We start from the raw sequence: 19,644 nt of genomic DNA, 5'->3' as shown, positions 1-19,644 counted from the left end.
ATTGAGCCCTTCTTTTCCTCACTCAAGACTTTTATTTTCAACTCCTTTGGCATGGTTAAAAGTTATTTTTCATTCCTATTAATTTTGGGATATTACTAGCACTTGTTTTGCCATCCAGCTTGTCCTATTGCAAGAGGATTGTGAACACCACAGCAGGGTTTTTTTTATACTTTCCTTCGTTAAATAAGATTTGGTTCAGGTGATCACCTAATCAGAAGCACATTAAGTAGAATGAGATGTACTCTGGTTGGAATTCAACTGACACTGGAATGGAATGGCTGTCAGACATGTAGAGAAGCTGATTTTTCTAAGACTGTGCAGTGGTCTCTTAATTTTTGCCAGAGCTGTAGATTAGAGGATAGGCATTTGAAGATTAATATTGTATTAGGGAATAACACATCATAAAAAGCCACAAAACTGATTTTTTTTTTTTAAATATCTAATTTTCTAGCCCCATATGAAAAAAAGTTATTACATCGCAAAGTGAAGTATAGCAACGTTTCGGGTAATATATACTGTACTTCATCAGGAATGTCATGGTATGTCTTTCTTGGATAACAAAAATGCAGAATATCCACTTGCACCACTATATGAAGGGATGGAATCACTGGGCTGTCTAAGGATCCAGAGAGCGAGTGGAAATGATTGTTATCCACAGGAGAAGGGAGCGAGTACTACAATATGGCATGGATATAGAGGAATGCGGGGTCACACCTGGAGTGTGGGACCCCTCATCCCTTACAGCAGCACGGTCATCTCCAAACAACTGTCCTCTACTCTTCCAAAATGAAGTATATACATAATCAGTAACAACATGGTTAGAAATATTTTATTCCAGAGTACGTGGTGGTTGTTCACCAATCCAAGTAATATTGCACTTTTTAGACAATTTACCTTTACACGTTATGCCCATTATTAGGAAATGCCTTATTAACACTATGTTCTTTTGTTCTAATATTAGCCTGTATGTAACGCTCATCATACATTACATCTCTCATTCCTGACAAGTACATTTCTATTTAGCAGCCTGGTCTTTCTGTTCACCCATGTGATAGATCTACAATTTTTGTACATTGTGTTTGCTCACTTGACCTGTGACATGGTTATTTTACAGCAGGGGGTATCATATGCGATGGTATTCGTTTCTACAGATTTAACTCCCACCTGATAAATCTGTTCAGAAATTGTAAATGGACTACGCAGTATAAAATTCATCCTCATTAGCTAAAGAATCCAGTGCAACATTTGTAACCCCAATTATGATCATTATCAAACGGCGTCTCTTACAAGATGAAGTTGAAAAGTGCACAATTACGATATTCTCCCGCAGGGCTGCATTTAGGTCTATTTCAATAGAAAATATAAAAGCAGGGACCCTTCATTGCATTGCTTGTATAACAAGGGTATCTTAAAAGAAAAAAACAAACAAAATATGCTGCCATTCTGTATACTAAGTATAATCATACTGGCTCTGTTCATAAATACCTTGGCAAACCAATATATAAGAGGATTTCTATCTATATAATCTTTTCCAATTTAAAGAAGCCCTCCCAAGCAATTTCTGTTACTCTGCAATTCCTTCCCAGTGTAGTGCAAGTGCATTCAAATATTTACTGATGGCCGTCTACTCCAGCGCCGCTCCCATTCTCTTCTGAGCCATTTCTCTTCAGCTTTGTCAGGTCACCCATGCTTCGGTGGGGCTGCTTTCCAATGCAAGTCTATGGGCCGATTATAAAATGTTTTGTCGTAAAAGAACTTAATGAAAGTTGAAAATCATTTGGAAATGAATTAGCGCAAAAACTTTGCAATGTTTGAGATTTTTCAAAGAAGCTATCAAATTCATCAAAAATTTTGCCACTTTAGTGGTGCAACTTATGCCAGAAATTTTACTCCCATTGCTGACTTTGGGTAGCATTTCTTGCAAGGGACACTGAAGCACACGCCACCGAGCAGATGTGGTGAATTCATGCACCTCTTTCTCCACCACGCCCCTTCATTAAGACTGGCGTGCACAATGCCAATATTAATGAATCGGACCCTCAAAGCCTCAGAACAAGGCTCCACAGGCTTGCACTGAAAAAGCTATTTTTGGTTCACACAAACTCCTGTATGATCCAACAAGTCTAATTTGAGGTTTAGTGGTCCAAAAAAGGACAGGAGTAGCTGGAAACTGGAGAAGACCACAATTGATGAATAAGCTTACATTACATTTAAATTGATTATGCAATAAAAATTTAGCTGGGAGAGCATCTTTAAGAACCTGAATCAGATGAGCTTTCCTATAGACATCTAGCAAGTGTTTCTTAAAAAGCTTATACTTAAGGCCCCCATACACATACGTATTAGACTTATCTGATCCCGCCAATATTTGGAGGTTCTGTCAATTTTAGTCTAAAGGTACTGTCACACTTAGCGATGTACCAGCGATCCCGACCAGGGATATGACGCTGTCAGGATCGCTGGTACATCGCTAAGTGGTCGCTAGTGAGCTGCCACACAGGCAGATCTCACTAGCGACATCGCTGGGGACAGGGGTCGATACTTACCTGTCACACTAGGCAATCCTGCGTCCTCCCGCCCGCGTCCACGCTCGTCTCTCCACAGGAAGCGCCGCAGGAAGCTGACGACGAGAAACAGTCCTGAACGTTCTCGCGCGATCAGCGATAACCAGCGGGGGAGCCGGTCGTAGGTAAGTATCAGACACAGCGATATCGCTAGCAATATCGCTATAACGTCACTAGTTATAGCGATATTGCTAGCGATATCTCTTAGTGTGACAGGCCCTTAAGGGTCCTCCCAACTCTCCCTCAATTGCCAATCCTTTTTCTTCTCTGGGATACAAGTTGCGTTCAGAACAGACTGGCAGTGGATCTCTCAGAGAATACCGGCGCACTCGGCCGAGCCAAGCTTTCCTGTGTATGGAGAACTCAGGAGATAGCTATTCAGCCAACAACTATATCAGCTGACAGCCAAGGAGAATTTAAGACTTCTGGGCTGTATAAAAGACTTGCACCTCTCTTCTAATGAACGTTTTCCTTCACACAGTTTAAAATAGTCTCAAACTACAACATGTAAAAAGCTTTTATTAAGAGAACTGAAAAGTCGTGCACTTCTTACGGTATCACAGAACCTGCAATTAAAACACAATCCAGCTGCCAAATTGGACGTCTCTAAACCTGGAAACCTTGCCATGCACTCTGAATACGAAAGGGACTTGCAAAACATTTCACTTTTTGCCAAAAAGCACCTGATTGACACAAGTCATAGATTTGGCCCTTGACCATTCTTTTTGAATTTACAAAACTTATTGTAACCTTTACATTCATCATCGTCTACAATATGTAATATCTAGGCGCACTTTCCACAGACAAAAAGATAGGTACCGGTATCTCCCCCCCCCCCCCCCCCCAAGACTGAAACTTAATTGCAAAGTGCTGTGGAATATGCTGGCACTATATAAATTAGAATGATTATTTATGATTATTAAATAAAACACATACGGTACATTTCTTCTCACAACCGGCGACTGATTACAAAGAAGGGCGCCACTATTTATAGTATTTTATACGGTAGCCAGTGTGAAGCTAACATGACAATGTGAATAGCTACCACCACAACATTTTTAGATTACAACATTGTCAGCAATTCCCTAATGTTTCCTTTAAAAGCAAGATCATTCTGATCACCATGCGTAGAAAATGCACGGGTGCCATCGGCAGCATGTAGGTGCCATTTACAACGGTCTGTTGGTTGACATTGGCGTAAAAAAGTAAGTGGGGGGATGGGCTTGCAGCAGCTACAGGATCCAGACTATAGTTACATGGACATGCAAACAGGAGCAATGCTAGAAAGGACATTCTAGTAGGGAATCACTAACTGCCAGAAATCTAGGTGCCTTTAACATTTTTTTTTTTTCACATTTATTTTGAGGAATGTGTTCTGCATACAATGGAAACCTACAATGCAACAACAATGGATCTTGTGAATATTTCTTGCAGCTGCCTTAATAAAAAGAAGAGAAAATAGAGACATGGTAAACAAGCAAAATAGTCCTGAAAATGCCACTGGCATAATGCAATATAAAGCAGGGATCAGACGTGATATACTGCTTATCTTGGTAATGTGTACCGCGTCCTATTGCTCCTGCACTATTTCCAACTAATACAATCGCTTCTTTTTCCAGAAATAGCTGGCTTAGTCACTGCGCTGCTTTCTCTTAATAATCCACTGTGAACATGTTCTCGGAGAGGGAGGAACGGAGCAGTAATTTGTTTTTTTTTTGGAAGTATGCAATGCTAGTTCTCTGGTGATTAAATGATTACTGTACTGACCTTGGATTACTCCCCTGCACCTGCTGCCATATGTGGGGCATGGCGCTCAATAAAAGACGGAAGCTCCATGGGGTGTGTCAAGTGGGAAGAGGGAAATTAAACACATTCTGATTATCCATTTAACATGACAGCCTAACAGGGATTATCTCACCATGGCAAATTTTCTGGAAACGTGTGTATTTTTAACCATGTGGGCCTTAAACATGCTTCCTTCTGCTAATAGGACTGCACATCACATCCCTGCAATTAACAGGAAAAATCTGTCCGTAAGACAAAATGCAAGGATTTTAATTAAAATGTTTATTATTCATAATACTGCAGAGTGTATTGGAATGTGACAGGGCTTGCTGCCTCTACATCCACAGAAGTACGGCATACCAGCAATATCTCACAAAGACGGAGCACTTTGCTTACAGACACGGAGGCTGGCAGAGTAGAGCCAATGCTACTAGTATATTCACAATACTTCTCTTTGATACAGTACACTCTGCAGACAAATAGGCAAGACAAAAATCCCCACTTACAGAAAATACAAAAAGGCACTATATCCCCAAATGGAATGAAAACCATGACACAAATAATTGAAAACACATAATATATCCAGTTATCCAGTTCCAGAGTTCATAATTTAGATCCTATATTTGTTTGCAGCTTTATAGCCAACTATACAGATGTCTCCTTGGACTCGGACACCGGTGGAAGGAATGTTGACACTTCCTTGTAAGTAAGACCTATAGTGAGCAAAAGAAATTGGTCATGCACAAAACAGTGAATCAGATCTATACATCTATGTCATTATATTATCTAGATCAGTGTTTCCCAAACTACGTCCTCACGGCCCCCCAACACATCAGGTTTCAGGATTTCCTTAGTATTGCACAGGTGAGAACCTGCAGCAGTTTCTGATGTCTTAATAGTATTGCTCAGGTGGTGGAATTACTAAACGAACTGAAAACATGACGTGTTGGGGGCCGTGAGGACTGGAGTTTGGGAAACACACTGATCAAATCCACCCAAAGGCAATTATAATAGTTTTCACAGTTTTTTTTTTACGCAATTTAAAAAAAAAAACAAAACCACCAACACAATAGAAAAAGCAAATTGCCCTTTATTCTGTGCACCTTTCTTTAGGGCACAAGCTGCTGAGTTTTGCTGATTGAAAGCAATGAAGGCAGATCTTTGATGCGCGATTGGTTGGTGATAGTGGTTAGAAAGACATCAGATGTAGTCATAAAATGCCAATAGAATGCAGCAGGAAGAATTAGGCAAGTAAACCATGGTCTTTTATTACAACATACAATCTCAATACACAAAGAGCTTCTACGTGCAAGGGTCTCATTGTCAGGTCATGGAATGCAAGATGGACAACTGTCTTGACTTATATCCATAAAAAAGGTGCTAAATACATTGTACGATATGAACTTCATACACTCCACCCCTCCTTTTGGCGTTTTTCATACATACAACATAGTATTAGTACTTACATAATACTAAAAGGATGTAGAAAAGTGAAAGAAATCCTTAAAAATAAGAATTCTTAAAGTAGAATTTCAATAATAGTATCACAGTTCGTATTTCCAGGTAGCTGGGCAACTTGCAAGAGGGGAGGACGCAGCTTCTGAGTGCAAGCTCACTGGTGCCAGGTGGAGTCGCTCGTGTCCAGGGAGCTGGAAATGCCAAAAGGCTGTGGGAGCGTTCCAAAAGGAACACTGGTTGCTGAGCAGTCAGGATGCAATCAGAGAACTAGATGAACGCACTGCACTGCTAATAATGTATGTACTAGCTGCATTAGTGGTAACAAATAGTAATGGGAGCATTATTTATAGTAGAAGATATAAATGATAGGCTATAAAATAGATAAATTGTATATACTGATATGTGTATGAAAAGGAGATATAATTAGTATTGGTGGGACAAAGTGAAAAAAATAGGTTAAAGCTCTGATCACACGTCCAGTATTTAATTCCATTTTTGAATCCATGATTGAATGATAAAAGCAGAAATAAAATATTACAGTATGTGAACCATTGATTTAAACGAGAATGTTAGAAAATGTATTCCATTTGCCTTCTTTTCATATGATTTTTTTTTTTTTTTTTTTTTTAGCTGGAACAATAAACATGCTGCACAACGTTTCTCTCAACTAACAAATGGACGTGTTTATTACATCCATAGAGCATACTTAGTCATCCGTTATGTGATCCATTGACATACAGCTCGGGCAAAAATTAAGAGACCACTGCACAGTTTTATAAAAATCTGCTTCTCTACATGTCTGACAGCCATTCCATTCCAGTGTCAGTTGAAATCCAACCAGAGTACACCTCATTCTACTTAATGTGCTTCTGATTAGGTGATTACCTGAACCAAATCTTATTTAATGAAGGAAAGTATAAAAAACCCTGCTGTGGTGTTCACAATCCTCTTGCAATAGGACAAGATGGATGGCAACACAAGTGCTAGTAATATCCCAAAAGTAATAGGAATAAAAAAATAACTTTTAACCATGCCAAAGGAGTTGAAAATAAAAGTGTTGAGTGAGGAAAAGAAGGGCTCAATTCTGGCTTTACTAGCAGAGGGATACAGTGTGTCATGTTGCCTCCATCCATAACATTTTTAAGACGGCGGTCCATTACAATAAGGTCAAGCAGCAGACATTGGGGACAACAAAGCTACAGACCGGCAGAGGGAGAAAACGACTCTCCACTGACCAGGATGACTGTCATCTTATTTGAATATCACTCAACAACTGAAGGATGACATCAAGTGACCTACAGAAGGAATGGCAAATGGCAGCTAGGGTGAAGTGCACAGCAAGAACAGTTTGTAACAGGCTCCTAGAGGCAGGGCTCATGTCATGTAAAGCTAGAAAAAAGCCTTTCGTCAATGAGAAGCAAAAGGAGAGCCAGGCTGAAGTTTGCCAAAGATCATAAGGATTGGACCACAGAGGACTGGAGTAAGGTAATCTTCTCTGCGGAGTCTAATGTTCAGCTTTGCCCAACACCTGGTCGTCCAATGGTTAGACTGAGACCTGGAGAGGCGTACAAGCCATAGTGTCTTGCATACACTGTGAAATTTGATGGTGGATCGGTGATGATTTGGGGATGCTTCAGCAAGGCTGGAATTGAACAGGTTAAAGGGAACCTATCACCTCGTTTTTCAGCTATAAGCTGAGGTCACTGCCTTTCGGGGCTTATCTACAGCATTCTATAATGCTGTAGATAAGCCCCCGATCTAACCCGGGGGTGGTCCGGTCCGATGGGCATCGTAGATCCGGGTCCGGCGCCTCCAATCATCATGCTATGTCATCTTCCTTGCTTCATGTTGTGGCTCCTGCGCAGGCGTACCCATCTGCCTTGTTGAGGGCAGAGCGAAGTACTGCATTGCGCAGGCGCTGGGCCTCTCTGCTGCTACGACATAAAGTAAGGAAGATGACGACATCGCATGAAGATGGGAGGTACCGGACCCGGGACCTGTGACGCCCATCAGACAGGACTGCCCCAAGGTGAGTACAATACAGTTGATTCCTTCTGCTCAGGCAATGTTCCCCAACTCTGAGGACTGGTTTTTCCAGCAGGACGATGCGCCATACCACACAGCTAGGTCAATCAATGTGTGGATGAAGGACCACCACATCAAATCCCTGTCATGGACAGCCCAATCTCCAGACCTGTACCCCACTGAAAACCTCTGGAATGTAATCAAGAGGATGATGGATAGTCACAAGACATCAAACAAAGAAGAACTGCTTAAAGTTTTGTACCAGTAGAGGCATAAGGTCACCCAAAAGCAGTGTGAAAGACTGGTGGCAAGCATGCCAAGACGCATGTAAGCTGTGATTAAAAATCATGGTTAGTCCACAAAATATGGATTTCTGAACTCTTCCTAAGTTAAAACATGAGTATTGTTGTTTCTAAATGATTATGAACTTGTTTTCTTAGCATTATTTGAGGTCTGAAAGCACTGGATTTTTTTTAATTTTGACCATTTCTCCTTTTCAGAAAGAAACAAACAATTTATTGCTTGGAAATTCGAAGACATGCTGTCATTAGTTTATAGAATAAAGGAGCAATTTACATTTTACTCAAAAATTTACCTATAAAGAGAAAAATCAGACAAACTGAACATTTTGCTGTAGTCTCTTAATTTTTACCAGAGCTGTATCTGTATTTTAGCACAGAGCATGCCCAGAACACTAGAGGAACGGTATTCAGAGACACTGCTAATAAAAACGGATCCATTACAAATGGAACAAAATTAGATTTAAAATAGCAAAGGATTTAAACATATCCTTTTTTCTAAATGATGGATCCATTCAAAAATGGAAATTTCTGTTTCCATGTTACAAAGGTTTTTACAATGTTTGTAACAGATGAGTTACAAACAGATGACAACTGGACATGTGAACAGAGCCTAAACTGAAAAAGTGCAAAATAATAGTAAAATGTGGAAAAACATATACACATATATATATATGTATATATATATATATAGTGGCGTACACAGAAAGGACTGGTATAACTGGTATTGATGTGCACTAGCTGATGATTACCAAAAATAATGTGAGCGGTTGCATGTAATAATACTACTGAAAACTGCTCTCTAGACTAGAAGCACGTTTTAAATTATGTATTGTATCAAGACTGTATTTTGTAATAGCAGACCCTGGTTTATATCACTCATTGTCTCGTCACCAACCAATCATGCATATCGACCTTGTGAACTGTGTCATCATTGAGATGATACAGACAGTTCAATTCCATGAGAGCAAGTAGCCACAAGCTCCCTGTGCTACCACTCTCCCACTTGTAAGGCTGCTGTAAATCCTGTAATTTACAAGACATCAGTGTGGAGGCTCAAATGACATCACCCACTGCTTTCAGAATTCAAGAGAGGAGATGGAGGCTGCAAAGAACAGGGAATCAGGATTAGGCGAGTAGAAGCTTTATAGTTTTTTTATATAATGGCACTGGGTTGGCCATCATGCTGTGTGTGGCCACGATATGGGGTGTGTTTGTGGGGTGGGATGTGGGAAATGTGGTGCCCATGATTCAGTGTGCGCGAGTAGAGTGTCGTCGTAGATACATATGGTGGGGGGTCGGGACGTGAAGGATATGCTGACCATCATATGGTATGTGTGGGTGGCGACCATAGGCGGATTATAATGAGGGCAATCTGGGCTACCACCTGGGGCCCAAGGCTCCTGCCAGGTTGTCCTCATTATAATGTTTTGTGCATCGCCATTTATACATGTTCATTACATATTATCTGATTACCTACTGGGGATGTATGGTCAGTCATGGAAGTGGTAGGGCTACATAGGGGCAGTCGACGAGATGCATGGGCGCCATACCGTTTCAACTTAGGTTGCCCACCTCCGCTGTCAGGAAGGGAATTGTGAAGGGTAAAACTAGTTCCCATCTCCCCTCATTTTTGCTCTTTTTGATATCACCGTTTTTCTGTGCAAATATGTGTGCACATTTGTCTTTATGTATTGGGTTTTTAACCCCTTCCTGACATGAGACGTACTATCCCGTCCATGGGCCCCGGGCCCCTATGCCCATGGACGGGATAGTACGTCTACCGCGATCAGCGGCGCCCACGTGGTGAGCGCCGCTGATCGCGGCCGGGTGTCAGCTGATTATCACAGCTGACACCCGGCACAATGTGTCAGGGGCGGTCACGGACCGCCCCCGACACGTTAACCCCTTGCACACAGCGATCAAACATGATCGCGGTGTACCGGGGGTTAAAGGGAAGCATCGGCAGGGAGGGGGCTCCCTCCTTGCTTCCCTGAGCCCCCCACGGCAGCGCAATGTGCAGCGCTGCTGCCGGGGGCTCCTTTCCTGCAGGCCCCCCGAATCCAAGATGGCGACGGGGGCCTTCAGGAAGCTGGCTTCCTCAGTGCCTGCAAAGCGCAGGCATGAGGAAGCCTTCTGCAGTGACTGTGACAGATTGCTGATCTGTCACAGTGATCTGTGATGTGACAGATCAGCGATCTGTCACAGGACAGTGATGTCCCACCTGGGACTATTTAATAAAGTAAAAAAAAAAAAAAAAAAAGTGTTAAAATAAATTAGAAAAAAAAAAAAAAAAAAAAAAGAAGTATTCCCCCAAATAAATCCATTTTTTAGAAATAAAAAACAAAACAAAATAAAAGTACACATATTAGGTATCGCCGCATCCGTAGCGACCCGCCCTATAAAACTGTCCCATTAGTTAACCCCTTTAGCGAACCCCTTAAAAAATAAAAAACGAAGCAAAAAATGATTTATTATCATACCGCCAAACAAAAAGTGTAATAACGCGCGATCAAAAAGCCGCATATAAATATCCAATTCACCGCTGAAAACGTCATCTTGTCCCGCAAAAAACGAGCCGCCACACAGCATCATCCGCAAAAAAATAAAAAAGTTATAGCTCGCAGAATAAAGCGATGCAAAAATAATTATTTTTTATATAATAATTATTTTTTCATCGCATAAAACCGACAAAACATAAAAAAAACCACCTAAATAAGGTATCTCTGTAAGCGTACTGACCCGAAGAATAAAACCGCTTTATCAATTTTATCGCACGCGGAACTGTGTAAACGCACCCCCCCAAAAGAAATTCATGAAATGCTGGTTTTTGTTCATTCTGCGTCCCAAAAATCGGAATAAAAAGCGATAAAAAAATGTCACGTGCCCGAAAATGGAACCAATAAAAACGTCAACTCGTCCCGCAAAAAATAAGACCTCACATGACTCGGTGGGTAAAAATACGGAAAAATTAGAGCTCTCAATATGTGGTGATGCAAAAACTATTTTTACAATAAAAAGCGTCTTTTAGCGTGTGACAGCCGCCAAACATAAAAACCGCCATAAATAGTAAATCAAACCCCCGTTATCACCCCCATAGTTAGGGAAAAATACTAAAATAAAAAAAATGTATTTATTTCCATTTTTCCATTTGGGTTAGGGTTAGGGCTAGGGTTAGGGCTGAGATTAGGGTTAGGGGTGTGTTGGGGTTCGGGTTGGAGTTAGAATTGGGGGTTTCCACTGTTTGGGCACATCAGGGGCTCTCCAAATGCAACATGGCGTCTGATCTCAATTCCAGCCAATTCTGAGTTGAAAAAGTCAAATGGTGCTCCTTCCCTTCCAAGCTCTGCCATGCGCCCAAACAGTGTTTTACCCCCACATGTAGGGTATCAGCCTACTCAGGTCAAATTGCAAAACAATTTTTGGGGTCCAATTTCTCCTGTTACCCTTAGGAAAATAAAAAATTGGGGGCAAAAATATCATTTTTGTGGAAAAAAATGATTTTTTTATTTTCACGCCCGAGCGTTATAAACTTCTGTGAAGCACTTGGGGTTCAAAGTGCTCACCACACATCTAGATAAGTTCCGTGGGGGGCCTAGTGTCGGGTCACTTGTGGGGAGTTTCAATAGTTTAGGTACATCAGGGGCTCTCCAAACGCACATGACACCCGCAGACCATTCCATCAAAGTCTGCATTCCAAAATGTCACTGCTTCCCTTCCGAGCCCCGACGTGTGTCCATACAGTAGTTTTCTCCCACATATGGGGTGTCAGGGTACTCATGACAAATTGGACAACAACTTTTGGGGTCCAATTTCTCCTGTTACCCTTGGGAAAATAAAAAAATTGGCGACTAATTGATCATGTTTGTGGAAAAAATACAATTTTTTTATTTTTATGCCCTGGCATTATAAACTTCTGTGAAGCCTTTGGGGGTTCAAAGTGCTCACCTCACATCTAGATAAGTTCCTTAGGGGGTCTAGTTTTCAAAATGGGGTCATATGTGGGGGGTTTCCACTGTTTAGGTACATTAGGGGCTCTCCAAAGGCAACATGACACCCGCAGACCATTCCATCAAAGTCTGCATTCCAAAACGTCACTACTTCCCTTCCGAGCCCCGACGTGTGCCCATACAGTAGTTTTCTCCCACATATGGGGTATCAGCATACTCCGGACAAATTGGACAACAACTTTTGGGGTCCAATTTCTCCTGGTACCCTTGGGAAAAAAAAAAATGGTGACTAAAAGATCATGTTTGTGGAAAAAATACAAATTTTTTATTTTCACGCCCGGGCGTTATAAACTTCTGTGAAGCACTGGGGGGTTCAAAGTGCTCACCACACATCTAGATAAGTTCCTTAGGGGGTCTAGTTTCCAAAATGGTGTCATTTGTGGGGGGTTTCCACTGTTTTGGTACATCAGGGGTTTTCCAATCGCAACATGATGTCCGATCTCAATTCCAGCCAAAAACGTCAAATGGCGCTGCTTCCCTTCCGAGCTCTGCCATGCGCCCAAATAGTGGTTTACCCCCACATGTGGGGTATCAGCGTACTCAGGACAAATTGCACAATAACTTTTAGGGTCCTGTTACCCTTGGGAAAATAAAAATTGGGGTGAAAAGATCATTTTTGTGGAAAAAATATGATTTTTTAATTGTACCGCTGTACGTTATAAACTTCTGTAAAGCCCTTGTGGGTTCAAAGTTCTCACCACATATCTAGATAAGTTCCTTGGGGGGGGTCTAGTTTCCAAAATGGGGTCACTTGTAGGGGGTTTCCACTGTTTAGGTACATCAGGGACTCTCCAAACGTGACATGGCGTCCGATCTGAATTCCAGCCAATTTTGCATTGAAAAAGTCAAACGGCGCTCCTTCCATTCTGAGCTCTGCCATGCGCCGAAACAGTCGTTCCCCCCCACATATCAGGTATCAGCGTACTCAGGACAAATTGCACAATAATTTTTGCAGTCCAATTTCTCCTGTTACCCTTGGTAAAATAAAAAAAATTGAACCTGAAGTATTTTTTTTGTGAAAAAAAGTTAGATGTTCATTTTTTTTTTTAAATATTCAAAAAAAATTCCTGTGACGCACCTAAAAGGGTTAATAAACTTCTTGAATGTGGTTTTGAGCACCTTAAGGGGTGCAGTTTTTAGAATGGTGTCACTTTTGGGTATTTTCTATCATATAGACCCCTCAAAGTGACCTCAAATGTGATGTAGTCCTAAAAATAAAATGGTGTTGTAAAAATGAGAAATCGCTGGTCAACTTTTAACCCTTATAACTTCCTAACAAAAAAAAATTTTGGTTCCAAAATTGTGCTGATGTAAAGTAAACATGTGGGAAATGTTAGTTATTAAGTTTTTTTGTGTGCTGTATCTCTGTGATTTAAGGGCATAAAAATTCAAAGTTGGAAAATTGCGAAATTTTCAAAATTTTCGCCAAATTTCCGTTTTTCTCACAAATAAACGCAAGTTATTTGAATGAAATTTTACCACTAACATGAAGTACAATATGTCACGAGAAAATGTCAGAATCACCGGGATCCATGGAAGCGTTCCAGAGTTATGACCTCATAAAGGTACAGTGGTCAGAATTGTAAAAATTGGCCCGGTCATGAACGTGCAAACCACCCTTGGGGGTGAAGGGGCTAAACTAAATAAGAGAATTTAAGTTTTTTTGTTATGGTTTACATGTAGAAGGGCCCCATAGGTTGATCGCTTTGGATGTTGATTGAGGGGGCTTGTGTGGAGGCTCACAATGTATGTAGGCCATTATTTGGTGGGTCATAATGTATATAGGAGGATGTCAGCATACTTAATTCTGCTCAATATGCAGTGGAACACAGTACAACAAACCAGAAAAAATACTCTGCTGTAAATAAATTTGCAACAATGAACAGCAAGTGCTAGTAAAAAGATGATGACTAAACAGGGTATGTAGTTGATACGTTTTTTTGCAAAAAATGTACGCTAAGCCGCTCCACCAACGCCAAGGCATACCCCTCAGCGCAGTCCTATCCAATGTATTTAAAACCTGACCATGTGAACAGTACCTACATGAGCAGGGTTCAGAGAGGTAATGTCACCAACGTCACGAACATTTTTTGCAAAAAAAAGTATCAACTAACTACCCTGTTTTGTTATCTTTTAACTAGCACTTGCTGTTCATTGTTGGAATTTTTTTTACAGCAGAGTATTTTTTTCACGTTTGTTGTACAGTGCTTCTCTGTGTTCCAGTCCCTTGGTGGTGTGAACACTGTCTTACCGACTTGTTCACTGTATGTGCATGGCCCATGCATTCGTTTTTATTCAATATGAAGTGATACAATTAATTATTTTTTATATTATATTAATATTGAGCAGAATTCATTTCAGCCTATTGGTTTGGCCGCTACAATAGTCACGGTCTGTTATGTGGCCCCTTGGGAAAATTAAACTCCCACTCCTGCTCTATTTTCTATAGCAGTATTTATATTGACATACAGAAGGGAAAAATTTGTGCGTCACTATCGCTATCATTTTTGGTGTACGTATGTGCCCCAGAGCAACTGTGTGTTACACACATGTCCTATTACATTATCTAATGGGGAGTGGGAAGAGGTCATATGACATGTCACGTCATACATAGGGTACCCGGGGGAACATTCCTTCTAAACTGTCCAGGGCCCTGGCTACTCTTAATCCACCCCTGGTGACGACCATCATACTGTATTTGTGTGCCATCATGTGATATGCATCTGGGTGTGGTGAGGTTGTGGTGGCATCACACGATGTGCGGGTGTATGGGAGTAGGGGATGTGGAGACAACATATGGTGTGTGCACGTGCGTGCATGGGGGGGGCACTGTGGTGGCCATCATACGGTATGACTGTGTGGGGTGTGGCTAGATCATACTGTGTGTGGGGGCATCAACTAGGACTTTTAGTTTGGAGCTTTATGATTACAATGTACACATTCCAATCAGATCATTTTTTTATTGTGAAAAATATCAAGATATATTCACATTTTGATTTTGTTTTTAGAAACAAAACTAAATGGAACACATAAAAAAACATATACGTCATTACAAACCACTATGTATACATTATTAGTACTGAAGTGTGAACTCACAGGACTTTATTGGTTTAAAATGGAGGTATTACTAGTTTTTGATTTGGACACTCCAGGTGCATTATTACTTTTTAATTGTGAACTAGGGAACTACCGTACTCCTTTCTAAGAGGGTACTTGGGGCATTACTTTTTTTCAGGTGCATTGTTATTGTGTACGAATACTATGGTTCTCCTGATCAAAACATTAGTCCAATTTTGAAACGTGTTGAAAATAAACGGTATTGTCTTTGCTGTACAATGTCTTCTGGATTTTTATCATGAATACATCATCAACAGTGCAGATCACCACTCATATCCTCCAAACACTTGTTTAATATAAACTCTACAGATAATCGTGGCTGGAAGAGGTCATCAGGTCAGTCTGGGACAGATTAAGGCTAAGTGCACACGTACCGGAACTCTCGCGGAAATTACCGCGAGAATTCCGGAATTCCAGTCCGCGGGAAAATCGCATTTTAAATTCCCGCGATTTTCCCGCGGAAAAACTAGCATTTTGCAAGCGTAATTAGCTTGCAAAATGCTAGCGTTTTCCAAGCGATCTGTAGCATCGCTTGGAGAACTGATTGACAGGTTGGTCACACTCGTCAAACATAGTGTTTGACGAGTGTGACCAACTTTTTACTACTGAGGCCGCCTATGCGGCATCAGTAGTAAAAGATAGAATGTAAAAAAAAAAAAAAAAAAACGGTGTTATTCTTACCCTCCGAGGTCCCGCGCATCCTTTCCCAGTAATCCTTTGCGAAAATGCCCGCGATGACGTCAGTTCTCGCGGGATCGCGACGTCTCGCGGTAATTCGCGATGACGTCGCGCGAACGACCGCGAGACTTCGCGATTCCGCGAGAAGGGACGTCATCGCGAGCATTTTCGCAAAGGACTACTGGGAACGAGAGCATGGAGAGAAGCCGGAAGGCTGCGCGGGACGTCGGAGGGTGAGAATAACAATATTTTTTATTTTAAATTCTATTTTTTACAGGGATATGGTACCCAAAGCCCAGAGGACAGTCTTCTCTCCTCCGGACCATGGGTACCATCCGCAATTGTTCTGCTTACTTTCCGCATGGTGTGCACAGCCACATGCGGGAAATAAGCGGAACAATGCATTCCTATGGGTGCGGGATCGCCGCGATTCCGCAAATTAATGAGCATGCTGCGGTTTTTACCGCAAAGCGATTCCGCCGCGGTAAAAACCGCAGCATTAGCACAGCATTGCGGAATCCCATAGGAATGCATGGGATGCTTAGTTTTCGCGGCAAAATCGCGCGGTTAAAACCGCCGCGGAAACGCGAAAAAAACGCCACGTGTGAACTCAGCCTAACAGTCGAGAAAAGAGATGTCAAATCAGATGCTCAGATCGCCTCTATGTAGCAGATTTACTGCATTGCTATGAGCGCCGACCACAGGGTGGCGCTCATGGCAATCTGGCATCAACAACCATAGAGATCTCAAGGAGACCTCTGGTTGTCATGCCAACGAACTGATGACCCCTAATCACGTGACGGGGGTCACCGGTGAGCACATTTCCGGACGGGACGCTTGTTAAAAAGCGCTGTCAGAGATTGACAGCAGCATTTAACTAGTTAACATCGCGATTCCGCCCGCGGCTATTGCAGTCACATGTCAGCTGTTCAAAACAGCTGACATATCCAGGCTTTGATGCGGGCTCACCGCCGGAGCCCACGTCAAAGCAGGGATGCTGCCATCGGATGTACTATTCCGTCCTATGGCAGAAAGGGGTTAAGGTGCATTTACACGGGCCAATATCTGGGTACCAGCGTTCAAAAACTCTTGTTCGTTGGGTAAAATGATTTTTAAGTTTGTTTCAAAAGTACTGAACACGACGTATTGCTGAAAATAATGATATTTTATGTGCATAAAACCATTGTGTTAATGATCGGTCTGCCTAAACAAATGTAGCTCAGATGTTGCCGATCGGTGGTCGTGCACCAGCCACGATCAGTGTAAATACACAGCTAGCTCATTGAAAAAAAATAACAAAACCGTTATCATCACTTACACTTCCATTCATCAACAGGAAGGTCTAAATTATCACAAGAGTCATCATAAGGGTCTGCTTCCATCTCATCATCAGAATCATGGAACTGCTCAAAGTAAGGATGACACAGAGCATCAGTCGCTGTTATTCTCTTTTCCGCATCCAGCACCAGCATCTTTTCCAGGAGATTGACAGCTGAGGAGAAAACAAGAAGCAACAACAATATGAAATACAATAATTCGACATTCAGCGGTAGTCAGAACAGCATTACACATGTCAGCCATTCTAAGCAAATCACTTCTACCAACCCAGGAACAGTGTTGCTAGCGGGTCAGTTCACTAGACCTTGAAGTAGAACAATACGATAAAAAAAATCCTTACTTATAGCAACCTAATTAGATTGAAATAAAAATAAAATGGCTGGTTATAAATCAACAGCCAACCACATTGTAGTTTCTTGAAATCAATTGATAGCTTTCTTGTAATCTAAGATTACCTAGAGGGTTTGCATATCGCAGCAATAATCCAAAGTCTTTCTTCTGAACTTTTGGCAGACTCTTGATATAGTTTTTTGCCTATAACAAAAAAAATATAAATTTTCAATTATTGCCATATAGAAGTTGTAACAGTTATTTGATATCCTCTGTAGTCATGGCACATAAAAAGTACATACATAAGAGGGATATATGACTCTTTATACAATGATTTACTTACATCTGGGCTTTGAAGTTTCTGCACAAAATCCTGAGTTGGTGTCCCTGTAATTTTCATGATTTCGGTCAGCTGATCCAGATCTAAAATGCTCAGTTAAAATCATAATTGTTCATAAAGATTCTCTATTACGCAGCTCAGCAGCATATTTGTGCCAATTAGCCAATGTTAGCATGGAAAGGGATTTTTGTGGATGGTTTCCGCACTGCTGGATGAACTGAGATGTATATCCCGGTGTGATGAAATGAAAAGGTAGTGGTCTATTCAACGCTTTTGAAGTACAAAATTACTTCTTCCTCAGGATTGACCACATGTAACCACTACCTTTTCAATTCATCACACAGGGAAATATGTCTCAGTTCATCCAACAGCGCGGAAACCATCCACAAAAATCCCTTTCCTTGAAGTCTAACGGTCACTGGCTGACCCATAGATCTGCTGCAAGCTGTTGCTCATATTCCACGCTTTTTCAACTGATACATCAGGTTAGTTTAATCTGAGTATAACCTTAGTGTGTCTACTGGATAAGACCCTATTTGCACCAATTTCTCCCACTGTTCCTTTGATTAATTAGCCAATTTTAGTTACCATAGTAGCATTTTTAGTGCATATTTTTACATGCCTTTTTATGGTATCTATTTCAGTTGCTGTTTCTTTGCCATTAATTTTTTCTGATAAAACGAGTTTGTTTTGGAAATGAAATATTTGCTGAATAACCCAGCTTTCATAAAACTTTATTGATAAATTCATGTGTGAATTTGTTGCGTTTTTACTGCAGAAGAAAAGTGTGGTTTTTATCTGCAGAATTTCCATACCTCATTCAATTCTATGAGGAAAACCCCATATTAAATATAGATTTACTGCAATAGAAATTGGCATGCAGCAGATTTCAAAATCCACCTTGTTGGAACTGTAATATGCTGCATTTAGCCACATGGAAATACGCAGCTGAAAGAAACACAACCTATACGGTATCTAAAACTACCTTTTAAAAGTAGTCAATAGGATTAACCCTCCTCTAAGCCGTCTATATGGGCACGTAGGTTATAAGAAGTAGAAGAAAAGGATACATTGATATCTGCGATCCGATATCTTATTCCAGAGAAATCCACGCTTTTCTTATGATGTGAACACAGGCCAGACAGAGATTTCCCTAAGAATTTGACTCCAAGACTTTTTGTATTAGTTACCAGTATGAGCCATGTAGATAAGGAGAGCAGCGTGTCAGTCATTACAACTCCCCCCTGTTTGATATAAAATAAGATCTGGAGGCAGATTCTCTTGCAGATCAGCATCCGGCTCAAAGGTTTACACAGCTCATTTACATATAAGGCAAATGTCGATTTGTCTAGAAGATAACATCAGATCGCAGATATCAAGGTAACATTTTAGTCATCTTCCTATGACCTACATGCCCATATAGAGGTCTTTGGAGGATTGCTCTTACTGACAGATTCCCTTTACGATCTGTAACATATAAGCCCAACCCCAGGCACGGTGTGAAAGATTAAGAAATACTGCAGGATTGTGAAATGGATGTGTAAATTCATAAAGATGTTTATCCTTTACAGATGCAAGGAATGCTTGAATAGTCCAATTTAATCTGTCCCATAATTAAGTCTTTACTGTGGCATCCTACCACAGGCAACAAATGGCTTTTTTTCTCTGTATGCGGCACATAAAGCGTAAATACTAATTAC

The 19,644-nt window shown here is 41.1% G+C and overlaps 1 protein-coding gene across 2 annotated transcripts in view; it reads right to left on the bottom strand.

Moving 5' to 3' along the window:
- Positions 1 to 4,611: 4,611 nt before the first annotated feature.
- The window catches only part of MAPK12 (mitogen-activated protein kinase 12), a 193,411-nt gene continuing 178,378 nt past the window's right edge, over positions 4,612 to 19,644 (bottom strand). For both annotated transcript variants that reach the window (XM_073573435.1, XM_073573434.1), the window contains exons 9-12: positions 17,948 to 18,027; positions 17,730 to 17,808; positions 17,255 to 17,428; positions 4,612 to 5,062 (exon numbers count right to left, since the gene is read on the bottom strand). In XM_073573435.1, coding sequence (XP_073429536.1) covers positions 4,995 to 5,062; positions 17,255 to 17,428; positions 17,730 to 17,808; positions 17,948 to 18,027 — 401 coding nt within the window. In that variant the 3' untranslated portion in view covers positions 4,612 to 4,994. The remainder of the gene's footprint in view (positions 5,063 to 17,254; positions 17,429 to 17,729; positions 17,809 to 17,947; positions 18,028 to 19,644) is intronic.

Source organism: Dendrobates tinctorius, unplaced genomic scaffold (genome assembly GCF_039654945.1).
Source record: "Dendrobates tinctorius isolate UK_male_01 unplaced genomic scaffold, ASM3965494v1 ptg000035l, whole genome shotgun sequence".
Taxonomy (NCBI): Eukaryota; Metazoa; Chordata; class Amphibia; order Anura; family Dendrobatidae; genus Dendrobates; species Dendrobates tinctorius.
The sequence above is the reverse complement of the archived record's forward strand: the minus strand, read 5'-3'. Positions and strand labels throughout refer to the sequence as shown.